This window comes from Eumetopias jubatus, unplaced genomic scaffold (genome assembly GCF_037043125.1).
Source record: "Eumetopias jubatus isolate StellerSeaLion01/CBP00866 unplaced genomic scaffold, mEumJub1_p1.0 scaffold_12, whole genome shotgun sequence".
NCBI lineage: Eukaryota > Metazoa > Chordata > Mammalia > Carnivora > Otariidae > Eumetopias > Eumetopias jubatus.
In genome coordinates, this window is record NW_028274818.1 from 106716282 (window position 1) to 106736817 (window position 20536).

Sequence of the window (20536 nt, forward strand, 5' to 3'; positions counted from 1 at the left end):
AGGTATGCCTGTCTGCAGAAATCTGCATAATGAACTATCAGAAAAATAAGACATCAATCCCACTTAACAGTTGCACCAAAAAAATATGAAGGAATAAATTTAGCCAAGGAGGTGGAGACCTGCCCACAGTAAGACGCTGATGAGACAAACTTAAGACACAAATGAATGGAAAGATGTTCCGTGCTCATGGACTGGAATAACGATACCGTTAAAATGTCCAAACCACCCAAAGCAACCTGGAGTCAGTGCAATCCCTATCAAAATTCCAATGGCATTTTTCAAGAAATAGTCGAAATAATCCTAAAGTTTATGTGGAACCACAAAAGGCCCTAAATAGTCAAAGCCATCTTTAGAGGGAAGAACAAAGCTAGAAGCCTCATGCTCCCTGACTTCGAACTAGATTATAAAGCCACAGTAACCACAACTGTATGGTACTGGCAGAAAAACAGACGCAGAGCCCAGAAATACACCCACGTAACTGACAACAGAGGAGCCAAGAATATACGATGGGGAAAGGACAGTCTCCTCAATTGATGGTGGTGAGAAAACTGAAGCCACGTGCAAAAGAATGAAGCCGGACCCCCAGCTCACGTCACACACGCAAAAATTAACTCATGACACATTAAAAGACCTGAATATGAGACCTGAAACCAGAAAACTCCTAGAAGAAAACAGGCAGTAAGCTCCTTGACATTGGTCCTGATGATGATTTTTTAGATTTGACACCAAAAGCAAAGGCTACAAAAGCAAAAATAAACAAGAGGGACTGCATGCAACTGAAAGTTTTCTGCATGGCAAAGGGCACCCCCAACAATAGGAATGGGAAGAAGTGTGCAAATCCTCTGACAAGGGGTTGATACCCAGAATATATAAGGAATTCACACAACCCAACAGCAAAAAACCAGTAAGATTAAAAAAATGGGCGGAGGATCCGAACATTTTCCCCAGAAAGACCCGCACGCGACCCACAGGGACGTGAGAAGGTGCGCAACATCACTACTTAGCAGGAAATGCAAATCAAAACCACGGGGAGATCTCACCGTCACACCTGTTAGAATGGCCAGGATCAAAAACAAAAAGCCCCCCGAGCCCAGAAATGTCAAGTGCGCGTGAGGATGTGGGGAACAGGGAACACTCATGTGCTGCTGGGGAGAAGAGTACGCAGGTTCCTCAAAAAGGGAAAAGTAGAAGTACTGTAGCAACTGGCAATGCCACTTCCAGGTCTGCACCTGAAGGAAATGAAAATACCGACTTGAAGAGCTGTCTGCACGCCCATGTTCACTGCACCATTATCTGCACTAGCTGACGCATGCAAAGCACAACGTAAGCGTCCGTCGGCACGTGAACGGATCAGACAGGGGTGTGTGCACATACGTACACGATGGCCATGAAGCAATGAAAACGGAATAAAGCAGAAGGAAATCCTGCCATTTGTAACAACGTGGATGGACCTTGAGGGCATTATCCTCCACGAAATAAGTCACACAGACTTCTTTATCCTTACGAATACTGTAGGATCTCACTTACATGTGAAATCTAAAAAAAAAAAAAAAAAAAACAAAACCCAAAACCCAGCTCACAAATCTAGAGAATGAGGGTTGGTGTTGGCGGCTGCAGAGGTGGGGCTTGTGGGACAGAAGGGAGTCAAAGGGCACAAACTCCCGGTTATAAATACAAAAGTCACAGTCACTGATGGGGACAGAATACACAGCTTGGCAACGCCAGTTCACCTGCTGTGCATCTGAAAGTTGCTAAGAGAAAAAATCTTCAAGGCTCTTACCACAAGAAAAAAAAAAGTGAACCCCGTCACCACGAAAAGTGATAGATACGCTCTTCTGCATCACTTGCAATCACGGCGCCGTATGCAAATTCCAAATCGCTGCCTCGTGCAGCTGGCGCTGCTGCCAGGCCATATGCCCACCACACCTCCGTTTACATTAGAAGCTCGGCACCCTCCGCACCGTGTAGGAGAGCAGAGTTCCGCTCACACAGACCTATGAAAGGCTCTCCAGCGTGTCTCCAACCGAACAGGGCCTGAAACAAACCGGTGCCGCGGACGCGCGAGCAGAATGAAATCACAGAGGCAAGAGCAGCGCGGCGCGCGTGCCCCCGGCCCGCACGTACGTACCTCAGCAGGCCCCTGGGCGGGGAGAAGGCGTAGCAGCGGATCTGCGGGTACGAGCTCCGGAGCATGATGGCCAGCAGGGCCGCGGCGCCCGCCCCCAGGCTGTGCCCCACCACCACCAGCCGGTACTCCTGCAGGCCAACAGAGAATGCGGCACGGTGAGGGCAAAGGAGCAAACTGTGGACACGTGACAGACAATGAGAGAAAAGACAAATTAGAATCTCACGGGAGCAATGCTGAATGCTTGGCTCAAAATCCCATCGTTGACGAGGCGCTGGTAAACGTATCTGGCGGCTTGAGAAATCCCCTAAAAATGCAGACAAGAGAAGGCGGCTGTTGGTCATAGGACGAGGGAGGTTCTGTCCCATGACAGGGGTACGCCGTGCATGCTTCTGCGTCTCCCCAAAGCCGAGGTGAGCATCAGGGGATCGGCGGCCGCAGCTACTGCGCCCCGCCGTGCTCCTGGTCCCCGGCGCAGGGTTGGGCGTGGAGCAGGTGCTCCAGGACTAGTTCTGGGGACAAAGGAATGGGTGACATCCACACCTTTCCAGCCAGCAGATCTTTCTGTGGCTTTTCTGTAGCCACACGGTATTTTGCTGTATGCACGGACCACAGTTTACTTCAGCCAAGTCCCGATGGCCGGTCCCATTTAGATGATAAATGACTGATCTTTTAACAAGATGTTAAAACATAAGGTTCTGAATTGGTGGTAACTGATTAAGCATCCGGTTTCTGCAGAGGCAAAACGAGGACCACTGGAAGCTGAGTTCTAGGGAGGTTAGGTTTTAATTTCAGAGAATAAATAAAACCTAAAACCTAACAAATACAGCTGCCCTGAGAACCAGGCTTCCTGAAAGTGAAGCCATCTGCACGGAGGACAGAGCACCCTGTGGACGAGATGGGCCTGTCTTCTCTCCCAGCACCGAGCGGGAGCGATCCTGGGCCGAGATGGGAGACTCATGGCTGCCTCAAAAACTCCTGCCAATTCCCGAGTCAGTCACTACCGAGGTCCATGGGAGAAGGCTGACCCTGGCCACATCCAGGAGAAGCTAAGAGGAGGTCTGACGTGTTTACCGTTTGGGAAGAGCACCTCTTGCCGGACCACCGCGCTTCCCGGCCTCCCCTGCGGCCGGTTGTGCAGCCACCTCCCACCCGCCGCGGGGACCGACCACATGTCCGCCTCGGGACAGCTGAAGCCAAAAGGGACCTGGACACAGCAGCCGTGGCGGAGGCCCTGGCCTGCATCCCACACACAGACAGCCCCCCCGCCACCCGGAAAGGCCAAGACTGCGTTCAGCGGCACAGCTTCGAACTCCGGACTGCTCTGGCCGGGGTCAGAGGCGGAGCTCAGGCCCGCCGCCACCACTACCACCGCCTTCCCGGCCCGAGGGAGCTACCCCCCGTGGGAACCCGGCTGGAGGAGGCCAGGCCCAGCGCGCACCTGGTGCACGCACAAAGCCTCGACCTGCGGGCTGATTCTAGGAACACAGCCGCAGCCCAGGCCACAGGATCCTGCCGGGTATTGTGTGGTTGGCGAGTTGATGTGTCGCTGTAAGAAAGTAGAACATTTCTCTTTGTTTTTCTTCACACGTGCCCAGTAGTGACACTGGAGTCTTCGGTGACTTGAGGCCCAAAAAGACAGTTAAGGGTTAAAGGGGAAAATTCAGATTCCCAGGACTGTCCCACTTCTAACTGGTGGCAGAACGAAAGCCTCCAGTCTGGCTCCAGTCCGGCCCCGTCCTGAAAACCGTCCAGGTGGGACCCCGGGGCTCCATCAGCTACGCTCTGGCTCTGACACACGTTTTTATAAAGATTACACATTTTACTTAAAAAACGATCACCACAGAAGTAATACGGGTTTTGGTTAAAAAACAAAGTATATAAAAACAGCACAGGCCCACTGCCCTCCACCCCAACATCCCTCTCCCCGGAAGGAGCTGCTGGAACCTCTGGGATCAAATCATTCCTTCAAATGTGCAAACGCTCTGCTATGCAGCCTGATTCATCACCCGGGAGACGTGAGCCCAAACCACAGTGAGATACTGCCGCGCGCCCACTGGCACGTCCGGCTGGAAGCACCAAAACCCAGAACGTAAGCGGCGACGAGCACATGCAGAACGAGGGCCTGGCCACTCGCTGGTGGGATGTGAGATGGTGTAGCTGCACTGGAACACAGCCCGGTGGTCCCTCAAAACGCTAAACGCGGCAAACACCACCAGACACGCAACCCCACTTCTGGGCAGGTTCCCTAAAGCACGGGAAGGAGGGACTCGAACAGCTGTCTGTCCATCCCTGTTCTCAGCAACAGCGCTGACAGCAGCCAACGCCTGGGCGTGACCCCCACGTCCATCCGCAGACGAACGGATCAAGCAGAGGTGGTCCCTGCACACAGCGGGGTGTCGCTCAGCCAGAACGGGAAGGGGGCCTCTGACACATGCTACCACCTGCATGCACCTCGAGGACACTGTGCTCGGTGAAAGGACAAATAGCTGCATGACTCCACCTCTGGGGGGTCCCAAGAACGAGCGCCCTGGGGGGCACTAGGTTACCAGGGGCTGGGGGTGGGGTGGGGGCGGGGCCATCACTCACGGATACGGAGTTTATGTTTGGGGTGATGAGAAGGTACAGAGCCTCCTGCGTGTCTCCGCCGCCACCGAATCAGATACTTACAAAGGGAAAGGGTTGCAGTGATAAACATCACGTCACATAATTAAAACCCTTTTAAAAAACAAGTCCACCTGAGGCAGGCCGTTTCTGTCCCGCACAGTAAGACTGAAAGGAGAACCTTGTGTTGTTGACACCAACGGAGGGAGCCGGCCGGGCCACAGGGAAGTGCTGGGGGCGCCTGCTGCTGGGGGGTGGGGGTGGGGTGGGGATGTGGGAGGGGCTCCCGGGTGGGGGGGCCTGTACTCAGCTGAAGCTTCTCTTCTCCACAATATAGGACTTCGGTCAAGGGAAGAGCGTTCGACTGGGGTTCAAATGCCAACTGACACTATTGAATAACTGTGTGGCCTCTGGCAAGTCCCTCGATGGTTCTGAACCTGCTTTCTCTTAAAAAACCAAAGCAACCTCATGAGGTTGTCATGAGAATTTCTACGAGAAGAATGGAAAGCACTTACTTTGCACAGCACTTGGCACCTGGTGGCTATCTGCTGTGTGGTTTTAGCATTCCCGGGAGAGAGTCAGAGTTGGAAAAATCCTGACCCCTTTAAGCTTCACCTTAATGGAACATTCCTGAACACACACCCCAGGGCTTGTACCTTGTGTGCCGAACAGTCTTGCACCCCACACTCTAAGTTGAGGGTCTCATTCTCCGCTGACAGGTCCGTGAGGATGTCCTACAAAGAGCGCATTGGAAGAGACCGTCAGGACGAGCTGCGCACGGCGGCCAGGGGGCAGGTCCCTCTGAAGGACCGCGGAGCGCTCCGGTCTCCTGGGTCAGACTGCTGAGGACTGAACCTGACACCTGACCTTGGGGGGGAAACCCAGGTGGCTAGGAAGCTCCTGAGGGACCCACGGTCGGCAGGGAGGGGGTGTGGGACGTGGCTAAGACACACCTGCTGCCTTCCCTCACTGCACACCTCTTCTAAGTACCCATGAAGCACAGAGCCCTGTAGCTGGGTTCTGAACAAAGCATGCTTCCTGTCCTCAGGGGGCTATCAACAGCTCACTGAAAGCTAAGGGAGGGTAAGAGATGCATCAGAGGGGAGAGGGGTGTGTACTGCAGGGCGGAGATGGGGGTGGGCTTCCTGGAGGAGGTGGGACCTGAGCCAAAGACTAAAGGGAAAACTTGATTTCAGGGAACAGAGAGAGGTGGGCAACCCCACCTAAGGGGCCAGCAGGACCCGAGGCAGAGCGTCTGAGCACAGGAAGGAGACACAGGGCCAGGCACATGGGTGCTCAGAGGGGCCGCGGGCAGAGCCCGAGAGGCAGGTGCGTCCCCAGGACCCAGTACAGTTAACCCGCTGCGGATGGGACTCCATAGTAATACCCTGCAAAGCTCAAGGGGACTGCGGCCCATTGGAGAACCACCAGCAGGCTGAGCTCGGGGCGGGAACCAGAAAGGCAGGCTGGGGTCAGGTCACAAAGCATCAACGGAGCTGTGATAAGACACGTAAATTTTCTATTAAAAAGTAATGGGGGGGGCACTTGGGTGGCTCAGTTGGTTAAGCGTCTGCCTTCAGCTCGGGTCATGGTCCCAGGGTCCTGGGATCGAGCCCCACATCGGGCTCCCTGCTCCGCAGGAAGCCTGCTTCTCCCTCTCCCGCTCCCCCTGCTTGTGTTCCCTCTCTCGCTGTGTCTCTGTCAAATAAAAATAAAATCTTTAAAAAAAACACCAAAAACTAATGGGGTGAGGTGCCTGGGTGGCTCAGTCAGTTAAGCATCTGACTCTTGATTTCGGCTCAGGTCAGAATCTCAGGGTTGTGAGACTGAGCCCCGTGGCGGGCTTCGGAGTGGGTGAGAAGGCTGCTTAAAATTCCCTCTCTCTTAGCCCTCTGCCCCTCCCCCCGCTCACACGTTCTCTCTCTCAAAAATAAATAAAATCTTAAAAAAAAAAAGTAATGGGGGGGCCGAGGGAGGTTTCTAAGAAGCACTGATAACATCTGATCCATGTTCTAGAAAGAGTTCTCTGTGGACGGTATGAGGACTGACCGGAAAGATAAGAGACCAGAGACAGGGACCAAGGTAGAAAACTGCTTCCCAGGCCCGGGATGGGGGATGGGGCCACAATGGGGGCCGCGGGGGCCATAAATGGACAGACAGCCGGAGGGACGGGGCCGGAAGCCAGGAGAGAAAGCGAGGATAACTCCACGGTGCCTTCAGGGGCTAGCTGAGGGATGCTGCAGAATTACTAGAAACGGGGGCCAGAGAAGGTGAGGTGTCTGCTTTCCTCGGTGCCCCGGGCAGAGCCCTGGGCAGGTGCAAAGTCCCCGCCAACACCCCGAGCGGCAGGCCCTGCCCCGCAGGGCGCCGAGGGCCCACACTGTGGTGTCTCGCTACACTTTCTGGGTCAGCAGGGAAGTGAGGACCAGAAAATGAGATGCAGCAAGGGCCAAGAACAGACCAGAGAGCACGACACGGAAGGAGGGCAGCGGCTGCCCACTCATCTGCACGGGGCCGAGAAGGTGGGGACAGGCCAGCTGGCACAGGGCTGGCTGGCGGGTGGACAGACAGACACGGCAGGCCCCGCGCCCCTGAGAGTCAGGCGGGCGCCTCTGGAGGAAGTCCTCCAGCGGGGAACCCGAGCCTGCTGGTCTGTTTTTTTTTTTTTTTTTTAAAGTTGAGTGTGTTGGTTCATTGATTCTTTTTTTTTTTTAAAGATTTTATTTATTTATTCATGAGAGACGGGGGGGGGGGGAGAGGGAGAGAAGCAGAGGGAGAAGCAGGCTCCCAAGGAGCAGGGAGCCTGATGTGGGACCCGATCCCAGGACCCCGGGACCATGACCTGAGCTGAAGGCAGACGCCTAACCATCCGAGCCACCCAGGCGCCCTGCTGGTCTGTTTTTGACACTTCTCGGTGAAAAGGAAATGACTCCCTCCATTTCTCCAAAGGCAGCATTTCACAGCCCTGGGTCTGCTTCTGCACTTTCTATCCCGGTGTTTCTGGCTACACCTGCTGCTCTAACCAATGAGCGCTCTACCCTCCGTTCCAGCAAAGGCGGGTCTCCTGGCACCTGTGGCTTGCTGTTCGCCCTGCCCCTCGTCCCCGGACCTCGAGCATCAGGCCCCTTACCTGCAGAGACATGGTTCCTCTCACGGCTACCACGACAGATTCTTTCCTGTGGTCCAGAGCCACTAAAAACGGAAGCTCGTAGACCTGAGGGCGAGGGAAAGAAGCATGAGTTCTCAACAGAGAGAGCGCGCAGCTACGGGGCCGAGTTCAGCCGGCCCGGCGGCAGTGGGGCTGGGCTGCTCTACCACAGAAGGTGGGCTGCGTAAGAATCCAGGATGTATCTCTACAAAGATTTCCGGCTCCATCTTGTGTTAAACCCATGTGGGCTTCAGGGGGCCTGGGAGCCCCCTGAAACAGCATGCAAACCGTGCGTGTGTGTGTGTGTGCACGTGCGTGCATCTATGCTCATTGTCCTTGGGGAGATAATTTATAACTTCCATCACACTCTCAAAGGACCCTGCGACCCCAGAGCAGTGACGAGGCACCGCTGTACCGACCTTGTCATGAAAGCTTATGTGAATGAAGTCCCTGTACTGCAGGCCCGTCGTGTGCAGGATGGAGCCGAAGTGACAGTGGAGCTGGTCTCCTCCGACCAAGTCGTATTCTGTCGTCCTGCTTCGACAACTAAACACACAGGCAAACGTGTCAGTTATGGTACTGACCGGGGAACATCAAGCTCACCCCCCGCTTCCCCAACAACCATGAGCACCGAGCTCACAACATTCAGCCCTTCCTCTGGCTCCCGTATAACGGCCTTTACTATTTCCGGGCACACCTCTCACTAGAGTTCTGACTTCTGAGGTCGTATTAATGTTTTACATATTCAAAAAATAAATCATATTAAGAACGGGAGAGACTCTAAAATCTCCAGGAATGGGACAAACTGGCATCTTGTTTCCTCCTATGATGGACCAAGAAGGGCAGGACGTACCTCCCGAGGAATTCCTGCCAAAAATGTGTACTCGACTCCAACCCAGAAGAAACCATCAGACAAATACAAACTGAGGGCCATTCACAAAATACGTAGACTACCGTGCAAGGCAATGTCACTAGCACGCAAGACAGAAAATACCATGAACTGTTCCAGACAGACAGCCAAGCGCTATGCGTGAGCCTCACGCGGAGGAAACCTTGCTCTGAAGGCTCCTACTGGGACAAATGGGAAACTGTGACCAAAACCTAAGGGAGCTACTGCGTAACGTGAGATGTGCTGGCGCAGGGCGTGCGGAGTATGTCAAAGGAGGCCCTCGATCTCAGGAAACGCGGGCGGGGGCGTGCCCTCTGCGCGGGAAGCCAGGCAGGAAGCGATGATGAAGCAGCACAGCTCCAGATAAGCGATCCATGGGCCTTCTCGGTACCGCACTCACAGTTTTGATATATTTCAAAACAGAACGTTTTTGGGAAAGGGGAAACGGGATTATTTTTAGAAACTACAGTGGGGCGCCGTCGGAGTGACGGGTGAAAGGCGGGTGGGGGCCCAGGCGCGCCCACCTACCAGTCCCCGCCAATCTTGCAGAGCCCGGTGAAGGGGTTCTGATAGATGTAGAGAGGCCACCCATAGGCCGCTGCTGCAAACTGCATGTAATGGTGACAGTTGGCTAACTCGGCGTCCAGATCAGCTTCCTGAAGAGAAGAAAAACAGCTTTTTGTTTCAGGGAACGCATTGCGGACGAGACCAACTCACGAAGATCATAAACCTGAACTCGAACTCCTGATGCCTTTCTTTCCTCACGGAACAGACCTCAGCAGACTTCCACAGGGGAAACTCGTCTTTAAACATGGACTAAAACAGACCCCTCACTTTACAGGAATGCCGCAAGTACGGTGGAAATGAACAGCAGGAATCCCTGCTGACTTTTGGGGCCCCTGCTGGAACGAGCCAGGGACTGAGTCGGAAGCGCATGAGGACAAGCGGAGCGCCAGGTCCCTGCAGCAGCAGAGCCGGAAGGCCCGGGCACCTGCGTGAGGGGCAGAGAAATCCATCCACCCGCGTGCAACCTTCTCCTTCAGAAGCCTGAACAGCTGTGGCAGGAAAACTCCTCCAGCAAAACCCAACTGTTCTGCTCCCTCGTTCCAGAGAAGAGAGCAAACATGCCCACGGGGAATCAGGCCCATCCTTCAGCCAATTTCCTAAAAGAGAATGCTTTAAAAATACAATGGAGGAGGGGCGCCTGGGTGGCTCAGTCGGTTAAGCGTCTGCCTTCGGCTCAGGTCATGATCCCAGGGTCATGGGATCGAGCCCTGCATCGGGCTCCATGGTCCGTGGAGAGCCTGCTTCTCCCTCTCCCTCCTGCTCTGCCTATCTGTGCTCTCTATGTCTCTGTCAAATAAATAAATAAAATCTTAAAAAAAAAACAACCCCCACAATGGAGGGTGAAGCGGCCAGGAATGGGCTCCCTCTACCTGAGGGACCACAACTAGCAAAAGCCACACATCAGATTCCAAGCCAACTGTCCTGAAATTGTTGCTGGCCAGTCTATTTTGTTTTTTGAAGATGTATTAATAGGAGTAAATGTCAAAACTGTACAAGGCACCAGAAAGACACTTACCTGGGGGTGCCCCGGGGAATGGCCGATCACCCCGTCCGGCTCCTGGCTATTCCTGATACTGTCCTGTTGCTGATGGAGAAGGGTGAGGCCCGCTGCTATGTCGCTGGGCACCAGGTCTGTGTCCTGGATGTGAACAGTGGCTTGTCATAAACTCAGCAGGGATGGCCCATGAGTTCCTTTTTAAAAATCCAGTTTTTTTACAGTTCATACGCACTCACACACAGGTATGTGTAAAGAGATTCCTTAAGAGTATTTTCCTTTCAAGAGTCCTTCTATATGTGAGCTTGATGATTTTTACTATCCTGCCCTCAGACAAATCCACTAGAGAACACAGAAATGTTGCTGAGCTTTTATTTTCAAATTTCATTTCAAGTAACTTAACTGACTTCACAGCTTTTGTATAGTTGGGAGCAGATGGCTAAGTAAGTTCACCATCTTTGTAGTAATGGCCAATTTTAGCCCAAGGTTAGCCTCTTGCTCAAGATACCCTGGTTTTGTTCAAAGAGTCCCTAGTAGAGATTTAAGAGACTGAACTTAGAATCACTGGCTACAGCAAGCCTCCAGAAGAACCTCAAACTAGGACAGCAACAGAGGGCGTCTCCTGTGCCTGCCTTCCCCCTTCTCTTTCAGGCAGGACTCCTCGGCTGCCTCCAGGCACTTCTGGTCCACAGGCACGGACCAGGCACTGGCCACTCGGCCTCTGAGCCAGCGGTTCTCCCAACTGTCTTAAGACCAGACTGAAGCACTCCTTGAAGGTTACTTTAGGGAGACACACTTCTCCAGCCCCTCCACGGAGGCTGTTGCGGCCACTGCTACCAGCCTACAGGGCCAGCCCTGGGCCCTGCAGACGCAGACACTGCACAGAGCAAGGAGGGACCGGCAGCCGTGCAGGACGTCATGAGAACGCCTCTCCCTTACCTGGTCTCAGTGCTGAACACAACAGTTTACCAGAGAACATTACAGGAAAACGCTGGATGTGAAAGGAAAACGAGTATTTCCAAATCACTGAAGAAACTGCTCTAGAACGAAAATGCCTTCCTACATTGTAATAACATATTCAAACTCTCCTCCAAAAGCAGAATAATCTATCATTTCTATCATGCTATAAAATAGTAAACAAGGTCTGATACCACCCTGGATGCATGACACTGCCCATACCTGGTGCCTGCAGAGGACCAGCTGGATGGAGGACAGACGATTCAGACAACTGGCAAATCATCCCCAAAATATGCAGGTTCCATCATTTAGCTCCTTAAAAATGAACTAAAGGGTGCCTGGGTGGCTCAGATGGTTAAGCGTCTGCCTTCGGCTCACATCATGATCCCAGGGTCCTGGGATCGAGTCCCGCATCAGGCTCCCTGCTCCTTGGGAGCCTGCTTCTCCCTCTGCCTCTCTCTCTGTCTCTGTCTCTCATGAATAAATAAATAAACAGTTTAAAAAAAACAATGAACTAAAAATCCTGACAGTGTAACAAACAGGTGGCAACACCAGGACGCAGAGACCAGAGAGACGGGGTCTGCAAGCGCAGGGTCCTGGGTTAACGCCCCCAGTCTCCCCCCGACTCCGTCACACCACAGACCACACGTGGGCAAGAGCTCTTTGACGTGAACAGGGAGATCAGCTCCAAACAGAGTATTCATCTTTTTTTTTTTTCCCAGAGTATTCATCTTAACATAAGAGACATTTACTTAGGAGAAAGAGACGAAAGCAGACCCCCTTCAGCTTACTGAAAAGTAGGTTGAGAAAAGCTCTGCCGTACTCGAAAAAGCAACTCGAGTATGGTCGTCTTTCCCGACGCAACAGCACAGGAACTTGATTCTGGTTTCCCACACGCTGGTAGCTGCTGTCTTGAGGCTGTTAAGTAGCTGGCTCGAATCATGACTATCCAGGTGGTTGGGGCCAGAGGAGGGATATGGAGCCATTTTCCCCCCGAGTGGGTCAAAGACGATGATGATGGTGACCACGGTGGAGACGATGATAATCCAGCTGCAAAACAGGGAGAGAAGGCGTGATGACCCTGGTCCCACATCCAGATGCGGATCTCCCAGAACCAGGTTGAGGTGAGCAACTTGTTTCTTCTAGAAAGTTTTTTTTTTTTTTTTTTAAGATTTTATTTATTTATTTGTCAGAGAGAAACAGAGTACAAGCAGGGGGAGCGGCAGGCAGAGGAGAGGGAAAAGCAGGCTTCCCACCAAGCAGGGAGCCTGATGCAGGACTCGATCTCAGGACCCTGAGATCATGACCTGAGCCGAAGGCAGATGCTTAACCAACTGAGCCATGCAGGTGTCCCTAGAAAGTTCTTTATGAGCCTGTGGCTGACCCATGCCCCACAAAAATCAGAGCCTTAGAAGTGAAGATCACAAAAGAAAAAAGGAGATGCCTGGTAGGCAGAGTTGCAGCCTGGGCACAGAAGTAGCTGGAACCTGTTCTCCATGGTCCACTGGCCATGACCTAGGCCCTTAATTCCTCAGTGCCTTGGGGTTCTTCTCAGTAAAACCGAAAGAACTGTGCCACATCGTGGGAAACTCTGATGGGTCTTTCATTCATACGTGTGAGGCACAACATGCCAGACACTGTGGTTCCTGGATACGTGTGCCACGGGAAGACGCGCCTCTGCGAAGGGGCTCTGCTGCCCATGCGTGTGCAGCATGGGCAGGGCGACATCAGCACAAGTCTCCAGATTGTTCCTAAGACTGTGAGCCTGGAAACTGTGAAAACCCGATCCCGTGCATTAGTCCCTGTCACGATTCCTGACACCATGTTTCTTCTCATCCTGCCTTTAGTTTTTGCCCTTGAATTGGTCTTTGGGTTTTCTTCCTTCTTAAAACAGAAGGGATAGAATGCAGAAGAATGAGAACCAGCAAGAAAGAAAATGGTATCAATAAATGCGTTAACGGGAGATGAATTGTTTCTTATATATAAACGCATGTCTCTCAATTTTTATGATTTACTCAAAAAGGTCCAACTTCTAATAATTTTAGGAAGCCCGCATGACTTGGGGCTATCTGCAGTGCCTCAGAAAGGTCTGCTTCCTCACATCTCAAATGCATCCGAGACAAGGAACCGAAAAAGACAAAGACCTCACCTGATGATGACGGTGGCAATGATGCCACTCACCACTGTCCTGTCACACTGCACGTCATCTGCTATCCAGGCAGCCCCCAGAGAAGCCCAGACCATTTCCGGAAGAAAGAGCGCGAGGCGGAAGTAAAGCAGTTTGGACATAGATTTCCGTGGTCCGGGATTACAGATGGTTCCTGAAACACAGAAGATACTCAACCCGGGCACCTGGCTTCCTCAGAGACTTGCTTTCCACAGAAACAGAGCGCGGAGAGCATCTGTGAGTACTGTAGGCGCGCCTGGTGGTTTCTACTCATAACTGGAAACCAAGGCCCAAGGGAGGGGTGGAGACAGGACAAAAAGCCTCAGATTCATTTCCTAGACTTACTAGGGTTTCAAGATACTTCAGGGTTCAAACTGGGATGACCATCTAGTCACTGTCCAAATTGGGACACTTCTGAGAGAGGAAGGGGGTGCTATTAAAAATTATGCTGGGACAACCAGCACAAAACAGAGCTGTCCCAGGCCAACAGGGATACACGGTCACCTGAGTTCTAGGACATAACTCCACCATCTGGTGAGACCTATGGCGTTCAGGCACCATGTGAAACACTCTATACCCATTATTCTGTAATCCTCACGACTCCGAAGATAGTCACCATCCCATTTTACAAATGAGGAAACTGAGGCTAACTGGGCTTAGTAACTACTTTCTAAAACCTCACCCAGAGGGTGCATGATGGGCGGTAGGGTTGATTAAGCGTCCGACCCTGGATTTCAGCTCAGGTCATGATCTCAGGGTCGTGAGATCGAGCCCTGTGTCGGGCTCTGTGCTCAGTGGGGTGTCTGCCTGAGATTCTCTCTCTCCCCCTCTCTCTGCCCCTCCCCCGGCACTCTCTCTCTCAAATAAATAAATAAATAAAATCTTAACGACAACAAAAAACCCCACAATCCAGGTCTGCCATAGTCCCGGCTCTCTGCCTCCCCAACGTCTGCACTCTTGGGAAGTGAACAATTCTGACGCGTGAGAACGCTTGAAGAAACCTAACATGCAGACACAACCTTTTCACCGTATGTCTCAAACAAACCCAAGTATCTCACTGAGATCTGTGTGCTTTAATTCCTGATGTAAAACATCAACTCTCTCCGTCTGTGAAAAAGTTGTGATAAATACTAATTGAAGCAACATAAAAATGCCACATGGTTAAAACAAAAACAGCGAAAAGAACCCCAAAACCCGAAACAATGAGTGAAGACATTTCTAAGATGTAAAGAATGATTTGGTGAGGAAGCAGCTTTTATGTTCCAAAAATCACCTTCCATTAAAATGGATTACTTAGGGGCGCCTGGGTGGCTCAGTCGGTTAAGTGTCTGCCTTCGGCTCAGGTCATGATCCCAGGGTCCTGGGATCGAGCCCCGCATCGGGCTCCCTGCTCGGCAGGAAGCCTGCTTCTCCCTCTCCCACTCCCCCTGCTTGTGTTCCCTCTCTCGCTGTGTCTTTCTCTGTCAAATAAATAAAATCTTAAAAAAAAAAAAAAAGAATGGATTACTTAAGAGTCACGTTTTAAAATGTTAAGACACTCTCCAGTTTCATGTTTGGCACAAAGACAAAATACAAGGTAACCAAAACACCACTCTCTCTCTGAGGGACAGTGAGTGCAGACATAAAAACTCGGCGCTATCTGGAGCCTGCTGCTAACAACAGCCGATCACCCGCAAAACAGGCAACCCGACCCGGGCGGGCGCCGTGAACACCGACAGCACCTGGGCCCAACGTTCCAGGAATGGGATAAAGTCGGAAATTAGGAAGCACAAAACGGAGTTCTAAGATTCCAAAAAGAAATCAAGATACTGAAAAAAACCTCCTTTATATAGTCATACCCGCCAACGAAAACATTGTCATTTACTTAGATAAGAGATTTTCCTCTCAAGGCAAAGAGGGGACCGGTGTGCACCCAGATGCTCCAGGGGGCACGGTGACACTGAGAACCCAGAACTGAGGAGCTGGACGGAATGTCCTCAGCGCAGCCCGGGTCTTCATCAGGCAGAACCATTCGGCCAGAGACCACAAAAGGCAGGCCTGCGTCACAGAATCTTTGGTTCAACACCCCTACACACTGCAGCAATCTTCCCCGGCGTGAGATGAGCAATGAACTCCTAATACAAACATGGAGGTGATGCAAGGAAACATCCCAGAATCACGATCAAACCCAGCGAATGGCACACCCTGGAGGTTGAGGGTGTTGTGCCAGGAAAACGTGGTAGTCATGAGGCTGGACCTTCCCCTAATCAAACCTCCTACATGGTAGGAACAGTAGGATTTCACCAGGGAGGTTCTCAAATCAAAACTAGAAACTGCCACAATATCAAGACTCTTCCCAACTATGCTACACTGATGACCAAGAAAAAGAGCAGAGGTAATTACACAAGCATCAGTGTCTGGGGTAAAGATGACTGACCCCCACTGGTCCCAAACGTGTGCAGCCTGTGGTGTTTCTTTTAGAGAGTAATACCAGTGTAAAGCTACAAAAACATGGACTTTCTGCATAAGTGACAGGTTAATTACTGAGATGCCTTACGGAACAAAAGGGGCAACAGAAGTCATCCATGGATCAAGAATAAAACTAACAAGGACGCCTGAGTGCCTCAGTCAGTTAAGCATCCGACTCTTGATTTCAGCTCAGATCATGATCTCGGGGTTGGCACTTAAACTAACATAATTTATAAAATATTGTTTTTAGTTCAGTTGTGGTATCTCTAGCCACAAGTAACGAAAGTTTAAAAACGGGAAGGACCTGGGACCGCCCTGACTTCGGGGACTGGAAATGCAGAGCTGGCACAGGCGTCATGGCTCTCCGGCCCCCCCACGGCTCCGCCCTCCTCTGTGTCGGCTCATCCTGGCGGTGAGCGGAGATACGGCAGGAACTCAGCAGCTCCTCCCTCCACAGAATCACCCAGACTGAAAACAGCCTATTGCTTCTGGATCTTTCCTAGAGGAGCAAGGAAAGACTCCCCAGAATTTTCCAGAAAACTCCTGAGTTTCACTGGCTCAAACTGGGTCACACGTCCATTCCAGAACCAGTCACTGACACATGAGGATCATTCCTGAGCTGGGTGGAGAGTTGGCTTCTCTGACGCACTTACTTCATATGTGAGGGATGGGGGATGTCCCAAATAAAACTGGGTTCTGTTTGGAAGAGGCTGCTGGACAGGCAACCCACCCATAACACAAACAACTGGCACATGACGCCTAACACGTACACCGTCAGATGTTTTCTGAGCTCTGACCGTGAGTGTGAGATGGGGCAGGCCTTAGCAAGTGCTTACAATAGGGAGCCTCAGTGAACATGGCCATCCATCATGGCGTACATGCCCTGACACCACCAAAAATACCTGAAGCAAACCATTTAAGGGAAAAAAAGCTTACATTCCTGCTTCAGATCTGAACCCACTATTATAGCGGCATACTGGGTCTCCTAACCAGAACGGGACATGAACAGAAAAGGCCAATAAATGACATGATACCACAGCTGCAGGGACACCAACCAAAGACTCCATGGTGCTGGGGCGCCTGGCTGGCTCAGTTGGTTAAGCATCTGACTCTCGGTTTCGGCTCAGGTCATGATCTCAGGGTCACGAGATCAACCCCTGCATCAGGCTCCATGCTCAGTGCAGAGTTTGCTTGGGATTTTCTCTCTCTCCCTCTGCACCCCCCACCCCATTCTCTAAAAAACACCACCGTCCCAACACCAAAACCACAACTCCACAGTGCTAAAGCCACACAGAGGGCACTGACACAGATCACAAAACTGGGGCCTTCTTCGCTCGAGACAATTCACGCATGCGTTCCTGTTTTCAGGGGCAGGCTAAATTACACAGAGCTCTCTTTCCATCTATTTCTCTTTAACTGGGCACACGCCACACCTCTTGGTCGTCCAGAACCCTGCGGTCTTTCTCATGAAACACTTGGCCACTAACATTTCTCTATCAGTCCCCATGAGCTCTCCCCATCTTTTCAGTTTCAGCTGGTCATCCCACACCGTCAAGATCATGACTCTGCCGCCCAGTGTATCGGCTATTCCCTCCCAGTGCTTTCCCCATCGTCTGGAGTATGTGGGCGGGCCTCCCACAGCCCCACGCAAGCAATGAGGAAATGTGCTGGAGGGCGGCTTGCCATTCAGCCCTGCCTCTGACTGCGCAGTTGTTGTTTTGTTTGTTTTTTTTTTTGACAGAGACAGAGAGAGACAGCACAAGTAGGCAGAGAGGCAGGCAGAGGGAGAGGGAGAAGCGGGCTCCCTGAGAGCAGGGAGCCCGATGCGGGACTCAATCCCAGGGCCCTGGGATCATGACCTGAGCCGAAGGCAGCCGCTTAACCGACTGAGCCACCCAGGCGCCCCGACTGCGCAGTTTTTAGTTACTAAGGCACCACGATGCTCGGCTCCTCCTATGAACCTGAGCACTCATATAGGGAGGCTCCCAACATTTTCAGCAAAGTGACTGCAGAAAACTGTAACATGGAGAAAAAAGATATCATTAAGAATAGACGAACTGTTACAACTCATTAATAAAAAAGGACAAATAACCCAACTTAAAACGGGGCAAAGGATCTGAGTAGACACATCCCCAAAGATGATATACGAATGTCCAGTAAGCATACAAGAGGATGCTCATCAAGGAACTACAAATCACAACGACAGTGAGATCCACCAGGACCGCTAGGATCGGAAAGTCAGACAAAGGTAAGTCTGCTGACGATGGGGAGAAATGGAAACTCTTTATAAACTGAAAGAAAAATGGTGTAGCTGCTTGGAAACCAGCCTGCCAGTTCCCCGGAAGGTTAAACACAGGGTTACCACATGACCTAGCCATTCCACGCCTAGGCACACATCCAGGAGAAATGAAAACCTCTGTCTATACAAAAACACACATGTGAACATTCATAGCGGCTTTATTTGTAAAAGTCCAGAAGTGTTAATAACCCCAATGTCCACCAACTAATAAATGGATAAGTAAAAATGTGGCAAACCATTCGATGTAATTATTTATTTTTTTAAAAGATTTTATTCATTTATTCATGTGAGAGAGAGAGAGAGAGAGAGAGAGAGAGAGAGGCTGAGGGAGAAGCAGGCTCCCAAGGAGCAGGGAGCCCGATGCGGGACTCGATCCCAGGACCCTGGGATCATGACCTGAGCCGAAGGCAGACACTTAACCATCTGAGCCACCCAGGCGCCCCAATGTAATTTTTTAAGAAGATTTTTTATTTATGTGTGAGAGAGAGAGAGAGAGCGCGTGTACATAGGAGCTGGGGAGGGGGGTTGGGGCAGAGGGAGAGGGAGAAGCAGATTCCCCACTAGGCAGAGAGCCTGACGTGGGGTTCGATGCCAGGACCCTGGGATCATGACCTGAGCTGAAGGCAGACGCTTAACTGACTGAGCCAATATTATTCAGTCATAAAAAGAATCAAGAGCTGACACACACTAAAAGGTGAACAAACCTTGAAAACATTATGCTAAGTTTATGAAGCCAGACCAAACGGCCACATAGTGGATGACTCCACCTGTATGATCCAGAATAGGTAGATCTACAAAGTAGATTAGTAGATGGCTGGGGCTGAGGAAATTGGGGAAAAATGGGGAGGATTGCTAATAGGCATAGGATTTTTTTTGGGGTGATGAAAATGTACTAAAATTGTGGTGATGGACGCACAACTCTGTGAATATACTAAACATCACAGACTTGTACATTTTAAATGGGTGAATTGTATCGTACATGAATTATATCTCAATAAAGCAATTAAAAAAGAACAGATATCAAATAGAAAAGGCTACCCCTTACCTTTCATGCTGACACACACAATGGCGGACACCGTACATATAATAACTGCTAGGAGAACAAGAAGAACGATCAAGTAACTGCTGAGCAGGGTGCCGCCTGCACAGTCCAGCTTCCCTCTGTGCATGAGGTACAAAGTCAAAATGCCAATCCACCTGCCGAGAGACAGGGAGGGTCAGAAATGGAAACCAAGGAACTACATTATAAAACATTACAGAATGAAATAAAAGGAGTTAATATTTAAAAAAATTTTTTTAGTTAAAAATTTTTGAAAAGCTAATATTTCCCAAAACAAGGCGAAGTTTGCGTTGGAATATAATTTTCTTCGATAAAAGATCTACTAAAAGAAAACAATAAAAAATCTACTAAGTCAATTACAAAGCGTAAGCTTTTTTAAAAAAATGAGTTTTATCCTTTCTGTGCTTACATGATTGTTCCTAATTCTCCGCCTCCTTTAATATCTAAGAGGCATTTAAATGCCATAAGCAGGCAACTATAATGTGGGCTGATGAAAAACAGCAGCCCTACCATGACTCAGAAACATGCAAGCGTAAACCAACAAAATACACGCTTGCTAAAATATTAACAAGATAATGTTCACTTCTGGGGATTAACAAGAAACTGACAAACACACTCTGTCATCTGCTGTGTGTAATGCAAAAATCAGGAGGTGGTAATCAAGTTATGCCAAGATGTTCCACGGTGAACACTGATAAGCTTGAAAGGCCCCGTACTGCAGACTTACATATATTTTGTAATTAGGTGCAGAACAAGGAAAAACAGCACCAAACATCGCAAAGCAACAGTGACCATTCACCCGAGGCATTTCTGCAAAGGGCAGAACATCGCCGGCAAGAACGCTGTTATTAAGGATACAAGCCCAGGTGTGGAACTGGGACTAGAGAACATTTTATGCTTTTGTCAGTTTTGTGGTATCAGGACTTTGGGTCTGGAAATAACAATGGGAAATGATATCGGAGAGACCTGGCTCTGAAAACTATGAAACTACTGAGGAGCCGCTTCCAATATTTCACGTTCTTATATTCCTTTCTCCTCGAAAATGCACTCTTATTCCCTGCCCAGCCCCTCTGGGAGCAGACTTGAGGCGCCCACTTCCACTTCCCATCGGTTGCACACTTTGTGCCAAGCCTGGCTGCTCGTCGGGGAATTCGGCCACAACCGGCTCCAGGACGACAGGCAGGCTACTATTTCCCACACTTTCCTTTGGTTGACACTTGATGCCCCGAGTTTCCATGCCGAGCGCCATAATGATGCAAGTGGCTGTTCCTGCCTTCA

General features: G+C 50.8%; 2 protein-coding genes across 2 annotated transcripts in view; one reads left to right on the plus strand and one right to left on the minus strand.

Moving 5' to 3' along the window:
- Positions 1-5822, plus strand: part of RAC1 (Rac family small GTPase 1) — a 40395-nt gene extending 34573 nt beyond the window's left edge. Inside the window, exon 4 of the mRNA XM_088016724.1 lies at positions 5449-5822. Coding sequence (XP_087872850.1) covers positions 5449-5595 — 147 coding nt within the window. The 3' untranslated portion in view covers positions 5596-5822. The remainder of the gene's footprint in view (positions 1-5448) is intronic.
- DAGLB (diacylglycerol lipase beta) overlaps positions 1-20536 on the minus strand; it is a 28129-nt gene that overhangs the window by 7067 nt on the left and 526 nt on the right. Inside the window, exons 2-11 of the mRNA XM_028088490.2 lie at positions 19244-19395; positions 13434-13605; positions 12076-12334; positions 10349-10471; positions 9295-9422; positions 8297-8423; positions 7860-7943; positions 5386-5463; positions 2352-2432; positions 2129-2256 (exon numbers count right to left, since the gene is read on the minus strand). Coding sequence (XP_027944291.1) covers positions 2129-2256; positions 2352-2432; positions 5386-5463; positions 7860-7943; positions 8297-8423; positions 9295-9422; positions 10349-10471; positions 12076-12334; positions 13434-13605; positions 19244-19395 — 1332 coding nt within the window. The remainder of the gene's footprint in view (positions 1-2128; positions 2257-2351; positions 2433-5385; positions 5464-7859; positions 7944-8296; positions 8424-9294; positions 9423-10348; positions 10472-12075; positions 12335-13433; positions 13606-19243; positions 19396-20536) is intronic.